This window comes from Thunnus albacares, chromosome 9 (genome assembly GCF_914725855.1).
Source record: "Thunnus albacares chromosome 9, fThuAlb1.1, whole genome shotgun sequence".
Classification (NCBI taxonomy): domain Eukaryota; kingdom Metazoa; phylum Chordata; class Actinopteri; order Scombriformes; family Scombridae; genus Thunnus; species Thunnus albacares.
In genome coordinates, this window is record NC_058114.1 from 27075161 (window position 1) to 27091216 (window position 16056).

Consider the following 16056-nt stretch of genomic DNA (forward strand, 5'->3'; position numbering starts at 1 on the left):
CATCAGTAAAGGGATGTACAGACATAGGAATTGGTACATGTTACAGTCTGAATCATTTTTGTCCAACTTTGTGATATCTAATATTCATAGTCACCTAAACATGCTTTTTGCTTACATTTTTCTTAATGCACTCCAATGTTGTGGGCAAAGAAATGGACCAACGTTCATATGAGAGGGATTATTCTGATAACACCCAACACTGAAGCGCTTTTAGTGTGGAGATTTAGAATAATTACCTTCAGATTGGGAGAAGCCTACTGAGCACCTGGTCAACTTTCAGTAGGTTGTACTGCATCTTAGATCATTCTGCAGTAGGATTTATTTGCTTGTTCAAAAGTCTTGCATGAGGTGTTCTGTTGGAAATGTTCAATTCATAAGCAGAACAATAAAAGTATCTTGGGGTTAAAAAGGTCTGTTGGTCTTTTTTTCCCTTGTGCAAACAATTGAGTAATATAGAAATTGAAAAGCTAGTAAATGTGATGTAGTAGTGTAATAGGAATATATTTGTAGAAAACATTTCAGCAGCCCAGTATGCTGAGCTTTAAGTTCATTACATATACAGTACACACATTCTAAGGCAATCTGATACAACAGCACTGCAATAAATTGTAGTGAGTGTAGTTTTTGTAGTGACTGTCAGAGGTATTGAGTTTTAACTGTTTCTTAGTAGTGGTGTTGGATTCCATTGTATTGAAAGGTGTTTCTATATATTTTTATACTTCTGTTCCCTAAGTTTGTCAGTGTAAGTGGGCAAAACATTAGACAAACATTGTAAAACCACCCATTAAAAACAGCAATACAAGATATAGTATCAAAAATGGCTATTCTCTGACACAGTCAAAAAAACTTAACATTCAGTAAGGTGGGATTTAATGCAGGGTATTTGTATGTACAGATAACTGGTTACTCAATGTGTATCCTCAGGATCTACAGTATGTACATGATGAGATAAAAAAAAGTGGGAGCAAATGTAAAAACATGAAGTCATCAGCTTAAATTACTGAAGCTCATTTATATACAACAGGTGCAAAGCACTGTGGTAGAGAGGAGAGTTATGTCATGCCCTGACGAGTGAGGCCAGGTACACCCACACAGACAGGACATTATTAGGGTAGGGGTGCACATACACAGCCAGGGCAAACTCCACATTAGAAGCTTGAACACTGTGAACTCCTGTGCTGTACACTGCCTCTATGATTGGCCGAATCTCAGAGAACGGCAGATGCAGGGGGAATCCTGAAATCTAAAAAGAGAGAAACGCCTATTAGTTGTTATTTATGACGGGAATTTATGAATGTGCTTTCCGCCAGCTGACATTTTTCAAGAGCAGAGAATAGTCTATTGATGACTCATGACATCATACAATGACTCATTCTTGTATTTTTTTCCCCAACTTGGTCTCAGACCTACCCTGTTGTCTCCCAGCAGGCTCTGCAACTCGTGGCGGTGACCCTCAGCCAGGTCCCTCCCCCCGCTCAGTTCCAGTTTAGGCAGGAATTGTTTCAGGGTGGTGGTGCAGTAGCGGTTCCAGCGGGTTGGGTGACGAGGGCGCCACTCCATGATCTTCTCCTTCAGGATCTTTTCAATCCTATGAAGAGTGTGATGTGTATGAGAGTGTTTAACCGCAGTCTAACAAATCAAAACAACACTGTTAGAAGTAACTACTTCAGCTGCCATAACTTGCCTGTTCTGAAGCTCTGCTGCAGCTGCTTTGTCTGTGTGGCGATATACCAGCTCCTCTGGCTGAAGAAAATAGAAAATGAGATCCAGTATCATCAGAGAACACATACTATATACAATAGGATTTCAGGGTAATGTCAAACACTCACCTGTACGCTCGACAACCCCGGGTGAGAGAACGATCGGGAGAAAATTGGCTTCCACAAATTGGCTTTTGTGATGTCAAAACTCATCCTCATTGGTAAGGTGTACTCTTGAATGTTGAACCACACCTAAATGACAAATCACATAAAAATCAAATGATCTGCTGCAAACTATAGGATAGGTGCAGTGTGAAAAGAAGATGAATGAAATGTCACATTTTGAAATGTTAATTTTGATGTCATATAGTTGCTTTCTCCTCACTCACATTGTCAGCATTGACCAGGCATCCAACTGTTTGCAGTGGGCAGAAAGTGTCATACTGGCTGTAGGACTGACCACTGCTGGGATTCCAGATCAGGTAGCGGCTCTGCTCAAAAGTCAAGACATACGCCGTGGGTCCCTGTGAAATAAAGAGATCAAAAGGTTTAGTGCTGCCTAGGACTTAACTCCATGTAGGGGTGTTGTAATGACACATATACCCATCTGGAACATCCTCAGGTTTTAAAGATAAATGTCACCCACCTCTGGTATAGCAGTGCCGATAATAAGCCAGGCTTTCTTGCCCATTGACAGGAAGTAGTTGCACAACAGTACAGCATGTTCTTCTTCATCTCCTGCTAGGAGGGTGAGGAATTGCTACCAATGAAACAAGAGGAGGAGGCACAAAGTCAGTTTGGAATTTCCCTCTTTTTGCAATATATCAGAAAGGGTTCACTCACATCGCATGTGCTCCACAGGTCACAGACAGCAGAAAAAGAAACTCTGTCCGGCAGAGAAGGGATGAGTGAGACGAATCGAGCAACCAGGGCCTGCGTGGGGAAAGAGGAAGTGTGTCAGTTCAGTAAATCCAATCAAATCGGAAATACAAGCAATGACTGCTGAAGGAGATGAGCAGCCTCTTTCATCCACTTCGGGTCTGGGTGGTGATCAGACTGACCGTGGCCTCCTGTGGGTTATCGGGGAAGGCGTCCAGTAGCTCCTGTGGCGGGTTGAGTGGCCGGATATAGCGTGTGATGAAGACCGTCTTCCCATTGAGGTCTATGACGGTGGACATGCAGGGTCGGTCCGGGTAGCCCTGTGCTGCATCTCTCTCGAATCTCTCCGCAGCCTGCAGTAAACGCTCGTCCTCTTGGCTGTCAAACTGCATAAGAGGTCAAAGGTTACTGCGGAGGAATATAGGTCAGCGCTATGTAAACGAATAAAGAATGATGCGGTCGTGAATTGATGAATTAGGCCAATAAAAATATTGTTCTAACTGACGTTTACCTTCACTTCCTTTATCTAGTACATGCAGCAGAGCAAAAGCAAGTATGTGAAACAGAAGAATGACAAACATGAGAACAAATGAATACATTGATGCATACTGTTAAAAGCTTGTTTCAGAACAAGGGACCCTTTTCCACTACAGGGTGAGTAGAACTTTCAAGTTTGTTTCACAAAATAGTCAAGTTGACTTCCTCGACTAACAGCATAGCAGGTGTCATATACCAGTAATTTGTCCTTTGCTACTGGGCCTGACCCATGTTGTTCTGTCTCTCATGTGGACTTTCTCTTGTTCTGGTACAATATGGAAACTTTTATAAAAATAATTCAATATGAACATCTGGAAAAATACTGAATGTAAATAGATGAACAAATGTGTTAAAATATAGAACTAGAAACCCATCTAAGAATACACATGAAGTGAGATGAAGTAGCAGACAGTGATGCAGAACGGGCACTAAAAAGCAGACAGAATCTATCCTTGAGGTTTCCACTTGGACAAGAATCACCTTTTCCCTGATAGACTCTCCAGGCACCAGCTGAGGTTCTATAGTGATGAACATTGTGATGAAAGCTCCCTCGCTCAGGCTCCGAAAAGTATCATAACCACCGTTAGTGCCATGGCTCCGCTCCTTGCTGTACCCCAGCAGCACTGCAGGTGTATTCACCTTGAATGTTCCATCAATCTGCAAGACGGAATAACGAAAATAAATCAATAAAATCAGTTAGCGATTCAGGCAATCGGTGTGCTTTTCGGTTAAAGAAGCCACAACGTCTGTACACAACAAATACACGACAAGGACTCTCACCCTGGACTGAGAATAAATGGTACTGAAAGGAATCTTGACAGAGCCCAACCAGTGCTTCTCCACCCAGGTGTGTATGGATTTCCCTCTGTCTTTGTCATTCTGAGGAGCAGAAGTTGTTCAATTGTGAAGCAAAAAAAACAACTAATGCAATTCCAGGAACATGTGCTGACATTAATACTTGAGGACAGGTGTGAAAAACAGTTTTACTCACCACTCCAGTTTCATAAACCACCTCATCAAATATGTTGATGAAGACGTCGTCTCTGACTGATTGCAAGCTCGCAGTGCTGTAGTCACCGTTTGGGGCGCTGAAGATAAGAAGTACAGTTTAACATTTCAGCTAGTTTGTTAGAGAAGTGTACAAAACTACAATATTTCAAAAGAGTCATGTGTTTCTGTACACAGTAATTGGTGTGTCCAAATAGTGATTTATAATTAAAGAAAAATTGGTGTAAACTTGAAGAGCTGCAGATGTACAAGTGATTAAAACTGACTTAGCCACAAGTACACTGATCTTATCAGCAGTTCTGGAGGAGTTTGGAGCATCTTTTAATGATTTTTCCTAGAACTATTTCCAGCAGCACACTTCACAAAGTGCCAACACTTGAATGTTGTCTCCAAATCATCTTTATGATGCTGTTACTAACACCTGCGAGCTATTCCATAAACCAACTCTTATTCAATATTTCAGATTAAAGCTGTCTCAGGTAAACACATTACTGGTGTTATCCTGCTCTGAAAATGCTAAGGCATTTATGTCACATTATATAAGACAAAAGTGAAGCTATGAAATACACAGCTGTTCACCTAAACGGCAGCTGCAGCTCCTCATTCCAGCAGGGGTTTGGTCCATCAGCGGTGGTTGTTTGAAGTACTGTGCGCTGGAAGGAAATCTCAACAAAGGGTCTCACTTGTACCTACATCACACAAATAACAAGCACATACATGATATAGATCATTCCATGCCACTGAAGATTTTGCTCTTATGTAAGGTTGAGGGTGTATGGTACCTGGCTGAGGAGCCAATCACTGCCCTGGATGGCACTCTGAGACGTCTGTCCTGGCTTACTGAAATAAAAACACATTGGAACAAAGTTCAACATCTGTCTTATGTCTAAAAGCCACGCTAAATCATCACAATAGAGATAGTTCATGAATATTTCTGACAGCAAAGGAGATTTTTTTCTATTCTATACTATTCTCGTGTGACTGGGTTCACGAAACACTCACTTGCTCTGAGGCCTGCGGATGGGGATGTTGTATGCCCGGATGATGTTGATCAGCAGTTTAATGTCTCCGTCAGACAGATTCTGAGCCGTTACCTTCTTTCTTTCTTTCCTCTGAGGTTTCAGTGGCCGTTTTGGTTCGGCCAGTTTGAAAAGATTTATTCCCAGAATTCTGATTGTCACAACAAAAAGCTGTTATCATTTAGTCAGCAACCTACATGGGATTACATATTGTGTACTCATAGTGATATCATATTGGACATAAATAAGTATTAATTGACTGATGGGATGGGATCTTTAGCACCAACGGTACTCAGTCCCTCCAGGAATTTGCGTTTTTATGATCACAATACAAATGTGTAGAAAGTTTACCTCAACAATGTAAATATGTGATAATGTTGTTACAGTAACTAACTATTATATATTATAAATGGATTAAAATATCAGTAGCAAAATATAGTAACATTCTAGCAAAACTGTTGCAATTTTAGAATTCATCTTCATTTTTTGAGAAAACACCCTCAAAATCAAAACGTCTTGATGGAATTCTCTCTTCAAAATCCTGGCAGGACTGAATACTACATAAAGTCTATGAGCGCTACTGTACTCTGGTGCTCAGGGTTCAAACTAAACGGAGACACAGAGACAAAGAAGGTGAGAGAAAAAGAAAGAAACTCTAAGAACATACCCTGGACCTGCACCACTGTTACACATGCATAGCAGAAGAATGGCAGAAAAATGGAACAGAAATGATTATAACATTCACTTTCAATTATGAATGAAAACACGTAAAGTGATACCCTACTGTGTGATTGGCTTTGACGTACAATATTGTGCAAGCATCTGCAAAAACGCCGTCCAAGATTGAAATTAATATCTGATTCCAGATTTCATTTTCATGTTGTGAAAACTGCTCTAAAACAGCGACTTGAACGCTTCCAGAGGACAGCATTACTCAGCCAAGGGAATGCAGTGTTGAGTGCAAGATCAAATAGACTGAAGCAGCGTCCGGCCAAGAAACATACTTACATCAGCCTGTGATTTATATAGGCCCTGTCACTCTTTCTGATTGGTTGATTTGGCTGTAGGTCCCACAGTTCAAGGTAATCCAAGTTATCTAACCTTTCCTGTACAACTGGCACGGGGAGTTCAGGCACTCTTTGTAATTGTTCAAGCGTAGGATATACAGAAATGATAAATTACAACACAGAAAGTAGTGCTTACTGTACATGTTTGGATTAATATTCTGTGATTGGCAAGAAAGAAGTATTTGTGCTGTAACAAATAGCATGCATAACACAAGCCAAAAAAAAAAGAAGAATGTCAGCTGTGACAGATGGGAGTTTGAAATGAGACAGGCTATTGAGTCGGTTTCGGTTAATGATGCCTCAGGGTGTATTTACCCAATGCTTGGTATCTCCTCTTCTATCACCAGGTCAGATAGAAGGTAATGATGCTTGGCGAGAAGGAATCTGTTGATGACTGATTCTCGGATCTGTAGGGAAATGTAAAGAGCATACTAAGGTTAGTGCTATCATATGTTTGAGAGTGGTGTGAAAAAAGTTTTAAGTCAGATGTTTCTCCTCACCTTCTGAAGGTATTTGGCCACTAAGGCTCTGTGTGAATCCAGATGCTCTTTGGTATCAATTATCTCTCCTTCTTTAAGCCTCTTTTCGTATTCCTGAAATAATTTTTTTTAAATGAAAGAGAAAAAAAATATTGCTTCATATAGAGTGAATGCATCGTCATTCTCCCATATCCACAGTAAATATTTAGAAGGCTGACCTGGAAGACCTTATCAGTGACCTCTCTCTCTAGAGCGGGAACACTCTTGTAATTCCGAAACTCTGCAACTTCCTGGTTCCTCAGCCTGAGCAGGCGGAATCTTTTGGACCTATCCAACTCTTCATCGGTCGCAAAGTTAAACTCCTCCTGCAGCTGCTCCAGACGGAAATACTCCGGAGCGGTCACCTCTCCACTACTGGCTACCTGTGAGAAACACAGATACGACTGTAAATTGCAGGGCTCTTGGACTGTTGAGACCTCTTGGGTACACAAAGTATTCTGGTACCCACTTTGAGCAGCTGCATGATGGAGGCATTTTTCGGATCGTTGGGGTCCAGTCGTGACTGTGTGGCCCACTCCCCGATTTTTTTCATGTCATACAGTCCAGATGCCCCAATATAGGTGACAGCATCAAGATGACCCAAGCCACTAACAACACAGAGACAAAAAGTGATTAATACTACTAAAAGATTGGGTAGTTTGTTACATAGTTTGCCATGTTCGATCTAAACAACAGACTGCATACACAACTCATTACTAACAACTTAATTCCAAAGCATATTATGTGTTTAGACTGCTGACAAGTGTAGCCACTGGTTTAAACTAATTATAATATGATATAAGACTCAACTTATGGAGACCTGAACCTTCCTTCAGATAAATGCATGACATGATTGTTGTGAAATAGAAAAATCTCAATATGTTGCACTTCAGCATTTTTCCATGACTGTTTGAATGCATCAACATAGAAGAGTTTCCAGAAACTTCCCGAGCTCTCAGCTGCATAACCATTTACGAATATAAACACCTGTGGTATGCTTTGGAAAACAGTCAACAGTGATGTGAATCATGCAGGATTTGTAGATTAAGAGCTGAAACATGCCAACCTGATGCACCAGATGATTTGTTACACAGAACCATCTGAGAAGTCGTCTTTGGAAATTGTTTGGATAAGGGCAAGCACTTTCAAAAAATACTTGGCAGGTCACGGGCTAATTTCTTGCTGTCGTCACACCTAAACAACGCCTGTAGCTGCCAGTAGTTCCTCATAGGACGCTGATTGGTCCAAACCATTGTTGGTTTAGCCATAAGTGCATAACTTGAAGCCTGACAGGATGGATTCTCACATGATCTCATGAATCCAGCTGCCTCGCAAGCTAAAACCACCTGTACTGTCCTTAGAGTAGAGATACTACCTGTGTATGCCACCAGGTTGTTGAGACACAGGAGGGGCGAGGGGTACATCATCCTCCCCAATCCCCCAAGAAACACAGCATGACAGCTTCCCAGAGGTCAACAGGGTCTGTTTGTTACTGCCGTCAGCCTCGAAGGAGAGGGGCACATCTGACGAGGCAGAGAGAGGATGAAAGACAGGAAGGCAGAGATAAGTGAAATGATACGGCTATGAATAACATTGATGTGCTACTGAAACATATAAATTATTCCAAATTCGCGTGTTACATTGTTTCAGGTCTGAGCTATGAAACTATCTATCAAACAAAGACATTTACCACTTCCCACGCCCTCATGGTCGTACATCACTCTCTGGTTGCTGCTAAACTCAAATTCCTCAAGAGGGACGCTGCCCGTCAAGACTGTGGGCTCTGGCACTGGCACGTACACTTGTGCAAGGAGCGAGCATGATGAGCCAATCTCCTCAAACACCTACCCATGCACAGTGGACAAACACACACACACACACACACATAGAGGCAGAAATGGTGAGAACAAAATAAAACTCTCACCCAGTGTAGTCATCTATCAGGCAAATGTGTGTATTATACAAAGTACTGTAGCAGAAAACTAAATGTGTCTATACTGCACCTGTAAATTGATGCTTTGGGGACAATTAACTATCTTGAGATTGAAAATCTGGCCAAAGTGCACTCTGAAATCAGTGTTCATGGGCCGGCTGTCCGTTCGTGAAACTTCTTTTTCGTTGTATAGGATCTTGATGAAAAGAGAACGTCTTGCAACATCCTCTCTTCTAGCTATTTCAGCCCTAGAACAAGGAGTAAATGAAGGTGATGAAAAAGGTCCACAATAGCACAGTGAGGGTGTGGTACATCTTCATAAGTCCTGTTCTGTTTTATTAACTGTTCTCAAGACCAGTGAATAAATATGCCAGTGGGTGAGATCATTTCACTCGTTGCGGGGTTGATTCAAAATACTCTTGATACTTATCTGCTGTATTTCGACATATTCTTTACTTGTTTACAAAAAACACTCAATACTCTGAAATCTTTTTATCTTACTGGCTTACTTTGACTTGCTCAGAGTTTCTGCTCATACCTGGGGCAGAGTTCACTAGCAGTGATGTTTCCAGATGCAGACAGCTCAGGGATCAGGATGGACTCTCCTGGTTTCCTGCGTATCCTGGAGGCTTTCTCTCTGACCTGCTGCTCTATTGAATCAAAGTCTGGCTTCTCTGGAGGCTCCGGCTTTGGGGGGCCTTCTTCAACAGGCCCCTCCGATTCACTCAGTTCCTGGTCATCATCTTCTTCTTCTGTGTCATCCTGTGACTGGCCTTTCTTCTTCTTTTTTCTCTTCTTCTTTTTGGCTTTCTGAAAAAGGTGAACGCACCATGTGTTTATCAATATACTGTATATATGTGTATGTGCCCACAAGATACAAGAATGTACTGATTTTAATTTAGAATTTGAACTTTATTTATTATTCTTCATGACAGATAATTAGTGGGTTCATTGCCTGACTGACAACAAGTGACTCAGTTAAGCCGTGGCCAGTAAATAGCGAGGCACCTGTTTCCTTCTCCAGAGCTTCCACTCCTCCAGCTGTTTCTTATACTCAGCCAGCTTGTTCTGGTAGTCTTCCTCACTTTCCGCCTCTAGTTCCACAACCTCTGCCAAGATTTCATCTTCATATTCCCGCTCATCTGACACCCGATCTACATTTTCCCTGGAGGAACACAACATATTCATGACAAGAATCTATAAAACACTTTCATGAGAACATACTCACATATGGCCATTCATAATGTGCTTTCAATGTAAGTGATGGGGAACAAAATCAGATCCTCCTCCCATGCGAAAATATATTCCAAAGTTTATCTGAAGCATATATGAGGCTTCTGCAATCTGAGTTAGTCAAAACAAATGGATATCTATCCAAAGTTACCATCACCTTAATATAAAATGATATATTTGTGTTTCCCTGGACAGTGTCTCTCTGTTTCTGCTGAGTTGCAGAGGAAGGAGAGTAACAAAAAAGGGGGAATTTATACAAGAAAAGACTAACTCGGGAGGATATACACTGACTAATTTAGATGGCTGAACCCTCATATTAGCTTCAGATAAACGTTGATGATAGTGGATTTAGTCCAAATATGTTTCACTTATCATATGAGCACCTGACTACTGTTTTAAGACAGACTTGAAAAACTGTGAACCTATCCTTTGATTAAACTTTCCAGACATGGACAGTCTAACCACAAAAATAAATAACTTTTACTGTACAATCTGAGAACAAACTGTCAGTGATCACAGGAATAATATTTGACTTTGACTTCAGTGTTTACCTTCTGAGGTAGAGCTTGTAGGGTGTGTTGGTGAACCTCTGAAACTCTCTCAGGGCTTTGGTCTCCTTCCAAACTTTAACTACATTCTTTAGCAGAGTCCTGTCTTTCTCCTGCTCACTGTCTCGCAGCTGCCGAGTGTTCCTATGATATAAATAGGGAAGAACATACAGTAGGAATATTGCTTGTCATAGTGCCAAAGGGTACATCTTTCTAGAATGAACAGGATACAATCTGACAAACTCACCTAATTTCCAGACTGTACTCAGATATCCGCTGCTGCATGGCCTGAGTGAGGCTCTGACCGCCGTGGATCTCAAGGATGTTTCGCAGTGTTCTCCTCAATCCATTCAACTACAGCAGACAAGAAACACAGAATACATTAAATGTATATATGGCCTGTTTGAATAATACAAGGAATTAAACATCTTATTCAGGAATGTAGCCCCAGACACAGTACACAGGTGATTATTGTGATGGCTATGGAGTTTACCTTGTCAGTGAGGTGTCCTGTGAAGTTATTGTGCTGCCTAGTGAGGTGCTGGTCATACAGCTGGGCCAGACGGGCCCCCAAGACATGTTCACGGCTGAAGAGTGGGTGATGAGAAAAGATAAGTCCTGAGACATCAACATCAAGCTGATAGTCTCCCTCGGGGTCTGCTGCACCAGAAATGTACAGATTTGCATACTTGGACTTGAGCGCCTGGAGGACAGAATAACATCATCCGTCATGCAACGTTCTGGAAAATAATAATCCCTATGAAATATTTCTCAGTGCTTGTGTGAATCTAAGTATGTATACAAGCTTAAAGGAAGCATGAAATAGTTGGCAAGATTAATAGCACCCATCAGGGAGCGCTGAAATGAAAAGTCACGCATGATAACAATAAGCCGTAAACACCCAACTGAACTACAATGAATGCTCTGTTTTCTAGAAGATTATATATGACAGCTGTGTTAGTTTCCAGAATAAAAATGAAAATAAGGACACACTTGCTTCCCACACAGACACTCCCAACCAGTGAACCAGATCTGAACACTGTTTTGGGTCTGTTTTACGAGCATTGTCAGGTATTTCAGAGTTTAAATGTTTGTCATATTTTTTTTTCTCTACAGTCAGTCACGCCATTGCAAAATTTGAGATTAATGAACACACCAATAAATGTGATTCTGGCTTTTCCATAGATGTTGTACTTATAGTTTAAAACTCTTCTGTCTCATTTCTAGCAGAAAAGCAGACATTAAGAGTAAAGGCAACACATATAATAAATAATATTCAATTTCAGCTTCAACTCTTCTTCACAGTGTTTATACTTTTAATTCCCACAATGCTCTGTTGGAGTTTTGATGTATATTGTCTGTAGAGATGATATATAAATGTGTCGGCCTCCAGCTCTGCCCTCATAACAAACACCCCTCCCTCCCTGTTCCTTTGTACCAAATGCCACACTGCCCTTTTCTTTTTTTTTTTTTTTCAAAATGGCAAAGGGAATCGAGAACATTCAAATGTGAGAGCGCCACAATACTTTCAGTGTATGAATGTGCATGGCGCTTTAGATGTGGCAAATGAATGTAGTGATGGAAGAGAGAGTGGGCGTGTGTCTGACCTTCCTGTACACAGTGTATAGTGCAGGGTCCAGGTCCTCTTCCATGTGAAAGAGAGGAGGTCTTGTGGATGATTCCTTTATGGGGTCAGGCAGAGCCATGATCCTGCCATCGTCTCCAAACCACTTCTTTCCCTTGATAAATAAAGAGAAGATATATTTAAAAGACCGCCTGGTTAATGGCTGAGAGCCAGTGACGTTGTTGAGATGTCTGGCATGTTGGCTGTTGTTACCTCCTCCATTTTTAAAATGCGGTTCTCCAGAATGTTCTCATTGGTAGGAGATACAGGGGGCCTCTCTCCTACATACAGACCCTCATCCTCCAGATAGCGGGGCTTCATGTTTTCAGGCAGTTTAATGGAGGTTGGGACTATGACAATGATATATAAATGATTTAAAAGATAGTCCTGAACAGAATACTACAGCTGACACTACAATATTTGAAAGATGTGAACCAGAAGGTTTTGTTCATTATAGAATACCTGTTCGAAAACTTGGCGTGAAGAGGAGCTCACTTTGTCCCTGAGCAAGTTTTCGGTACCCAACATACTCTGCTTTCTTCACTTGCAGGAAGTCCTGGGATGATTGTTCAACGACAAATAAATCCTCTTTATCTTGCACAAGAGGAGCTTCTTCACCCTAAGGCGTGACAGAAAACAAGAGGCATTTGGAACAATGTTCAGACGATTATTTAGAAACAGTTTCGCATAATCAGTCCATTTGTTCCTACAGGTGGCTCATTTCTTACAATATCAATGTCGGTGTCTTACCTGGTCTTCATTTTCATCTTGGTTATCTTCATCTACTTCAGCATCTTCCTGCTCTTCAACTTCCTCTCCTCCTTCTTCATCTCTGTCCTCCTCTGTTGTTCTTCTCTGCTTTTGTCTTTTCCTGCTCATCTTCTCAGTCTTATCTTGTGGATCTGGCTCAAAGCTGAATGTAAAGAAATTGTATGCCTCCTCTGCAGTCGGTAGGCCTTTTTCTACCTGTATTTGTGAAGAATAAATAAATAAATACAATGATACAAATCGTTTGTACATAAAAGGTTTGCTATCTTGTTTCAAGCCTTACTCGTCTCGCTGCTTCTCGGAACTTGACCCTGGTGCTGAGGGCCAGAGGGACGTCATGTCTTCCATCCTTGTCTGAATCAACCTGTAAAACACTGGGAGTTAAACCACCGCTGCTGGATTGAATTACATGGGTACAGTCATGGTTAGAGGGACCCTACGCAGTCACGGTTGAGGTAGATCCTCACCTCTCTGTCAAACCTTGTTACAGTGTCTCTGTCTCTGAGGCTCTGCAGGCGACTGGCTGGCTCTAAAGAGGCCTCCTGTTGCTGAAGGCTCTCACCTTTAGACTAGAACACACATTATGCATCAGTAATTTTAGCTCAACACTTCCATCCAGGATTTGCAATTACAATTTTTGCAAGCAAGTGGATTTTGGAATAGGATCAGCTTCAGACTCTAATTCAAAGACAAAAGCTAGATGCTTACCCTGGCAGCTCTCAGCTTCTCCTCCAAGCGCCGTGTCACAAAACTGTCTAATTGGTGAGAGGGAGCATGCTGAATTCTTGAGGAGAGACCTAGACAAAGCACATCACAAAACAATAATTACATGTATTACTCAGAATATATGAAGGATTGAATATCAAACCTCAGTGCTTAATGACAAAATGAACATTGTTTCTGTAGCAATCATACTATATGTTGGAGCCTGTCCTCCTGAGAAAAACAACACTATAGATCGTAAATTCAGTCGCCCACATAGTTACGTTTGAGTGACAGACGCCATCTAGCGGACGTAGTAATTATGATCGGGGAAGTGATGCAGTTCAGATGACGTCAATATAAGGTGACTTCCTCATGAGGAGGAGGCGGGTTGGGTGGATGGCTGGATAGATAGTTAGATGGCAAAACATGGCAAAAGCTGTAGGAGACCACCGTTTGTTTACCGTTTCCAACTGCAAGTGTCATGTTTTCAACCGCAAGTTTGGACAACAACGGTTTCAAGTGATTAGTTTAACCCAAACCATGATTTTCCTAACCTTAACCAAGTGTTTTTTGTGCCTTAACCTAACCAGACCTTAACCACACCGTTGTCACACCATAAAACATAATTCTTTTTTAACAGTGATTTGTAATGGTTTTGTAAAGCGGCATATTACACTCTAGTTGGTTGTTCTGGAGTGTAGGTACCAATGACCTATGTGGTCGTTTCATTTGGAGGACTTGTTGATATGTTGGCATTGAGTGGTTGGTCAGCATCTAAATTTTGTTGACTCATTCTTTGATAAAATATTTCCAGACTTACAGGACCAGTCAAAAGTTTGGACACACTTCACGGGAATGGGAAGGTGTGTACAACTGACTGGTACTGTAAATCATAATTATGTTATTTTTACACCTTTTTTGAAAAATGAAAACAAAATGTCTTTATACACTGCAAAATAAAGTTTAAAAAAAAATGGTATTGATACTAGTAAAACATTTTTAACAGTACTCTGCCGTTGAACTGTATACACTCTCAGCCAAACTCTATAGAGGGAGAGGCAGGTTTAGCGAGGACATGAAGGCTCACTTCTCTGAGAACCAGTTGGAGGTCTTGATGAAACCACTGAGTCAGCTGTCTTCTCAGCTGATTCTTCATCTTCACTGTGGTGCTGGATGGTGGAGATCTCCTCCACATTATCATCATCATCATCATCATCCTGGGTTGAAGACTGTTCAAGCAGCTAATATATGTCAAGAGACAAAGCAGTGGTTAACATGTATATATATATATATGGTTATAGCTGATAAATATGAAACAGTTATCAATGAAATGACAGAAATAGAATCGAGGGTGCCAGAGGAAGATCTACCCTTTTCTTCCGCCTCTGTCTCTGGGCCCTTAATGTGCGTTTCAGAGTCTCTCCTGGGTCTTCCTCACTGCTTTGAGGGTCCTGTTACAACACAGACACACAGTTAAAACAAACTGTATCCATCCACACTCACATTTTGCACACTCATTGCTTAAGCTGGTAAAAAGGTTTATTTGCAGTTAATTGTAAAGAAAAGCAAGTAGGAAACTGGTGTTGAGCAGCCAGCAGCACACACATGCGGGCAACTAGAGCCTACAGGCTCAGGCTCAGCTACAAAACACACACACACACGCACCAACCTTCATAGTTTGTCGTTTCTCTCCACTCAACTTGGTAGACGGAACCAGAGCCTATCGAGTACAGTTACATTTACTAAAGTGTTAGCAGCTCTTCTATCTGTGTGTGTCTGACTTTGAGTTTGTATAAAGCTGAGCCGCTCCTCCAGGTCATGTTGAGTCTTGTCAAGGAGGACTCTTGTTTAGTTTGGGCTGGATGAACTCTATGAGTGTCTCTCTATGTGGCTGTCAGTACACAGCAACAAAAGCACTGACAGTTATAGCATGTTTATCTGGGAACATTTATGATTACTCATGTATAACTTTACCTGAACGTCGTCCTCATTTCTGTTTTTTACCAAAGTGTCTTGCAAAGCACGACGCTTCTTTCGCAGTTTTTCTCGGATATCACTACAATAGAGACAGGGGCAGTTACCGTTAGCTTAGCTAAAAAGCTAAAAAAAAAAAAAAAAAAGTGGCTTGTCGAAGACATACAGCTACATTAAAGTTGCTTAAAGTACAAACCAAGAGAGCAATACTAACTTACCTTGAGGAGGCCAGGGTGACGATGGTACTTCTCTTTGCAATAATAAAGAGTAGAAAGCAGCCCGACTATCCCCAGTGTTGGTCTTGTCTTTGTTATAAACCATTAACGTAACTTTACTGCAATGTATGTATTCCTGCAGGCGTATCATTTGTACTGTGTTAATTAATTAAGGCAAATTATTTTCTCTCAATACATCGCAAACGGGCGCCGTTATCGCTGCCTAGTAACGAGATAAACTACTTCTCGACCTACCTTGAAAATAAATCCGGTTTCCGCTGTTTTAGATTTCCATTCGTCCGTCGGGCTCTCAATCAAGCAACGTCAT

General features: G+C 41.3%; 1 protein-coding gene across 4 annotated transcripts; it reads right to left on the reverse strand.

Annotated features, from left to right (window-relative positions):
* Positions 1-67: 67 nt before the first annotated feature.
* Positions 68-15981, reverse strand: cc2d2a (coiled-coil and C2 domain containing 2A). 4 transcript variants are annotated; one of them, XM_044361097.1, is made up of 40 exons: positions 15732-15981; positions 15514-15595; positions 15209-15259; positions 14910-14990; positions 14627-14780; positions 13543-13631; positions 13302-13403; positions 13118-13198; positions 12817-13032; positions 12529-12685; positions 12280-12416; positions 12050-12181; positions 10936-11145; positions 10690-10796; positions 10446-10586; positions 9670-9826; positions 9200-9471; positions 8732-8909; positions 8419-8572; positions 8104-8251; positions 7198-7336; positions 6908-7111; positions 6711-6803; positions 6526-6617; positions 6152-6280; positions 5127-5294; positions 4907-4964; positions 4704-4813; positions 4108-4204; positions 3897-3995; positions 3597-3773; positions 3091-3105; positions 2762-2965; positions 2544-2633; positions 2347-2460; positions 2090-2224; positions 1830-1952; positions 1685-1743; positions 1411-1588; positions 68-1243 (listed from the first exon to the last, which is right to left on the reverse strand). In XM_044361097.1, exons 3-40 carry the CDS (start codon positions 15212-15214, stop codon positions 1058-1060), a joined length of 4992 nt encoding a protein of 1663 aa, XP_044217032.1. In that variant the 5' UTR covers positions 15215-15259; positions 15514-15595; positions 15732-15981; the 3' UTR covers positions 68-1057. The 4 variants fall into 4 exon arrangements, with proteins under 4 accessions (XP_044217032.1, XP_044217034.1, XP_044217033.1 ...); XM_044361099.1 differs by lacking the exon at positions 6152-6280 and having other exon boundaries at positions 15732-15980; XM_044361098.1 differs by lacking the exon at positions 3091-3105 and having other exon boundaries at positions 15732-15980.
* Between the last annotated feature and the right edge of the window lie 75 nt (positions 15982-16056).

What these genes read in the sequence shown, in the direction of transcription:
- cc2d2a (XM_044361097.1), bottom strand. An exon ending in CAGGACACCTCACTGACAAG is followed by an intron (nt 10,797 to 10,935) that starts GTAAACTCCATA and finishes TGTCTGCTGTAG; the next exon opens with TTGAATGGATTGAGGAGAAC. An exon ending in GAGGAGATACCAAGCATTGG is followed by an intron (nt 6,281 to 6,525) that starts GTAAATACACCC and finishes ACAATTACAAAG; the next exon opens with AGTGCCTGAACTCCCCGTGC.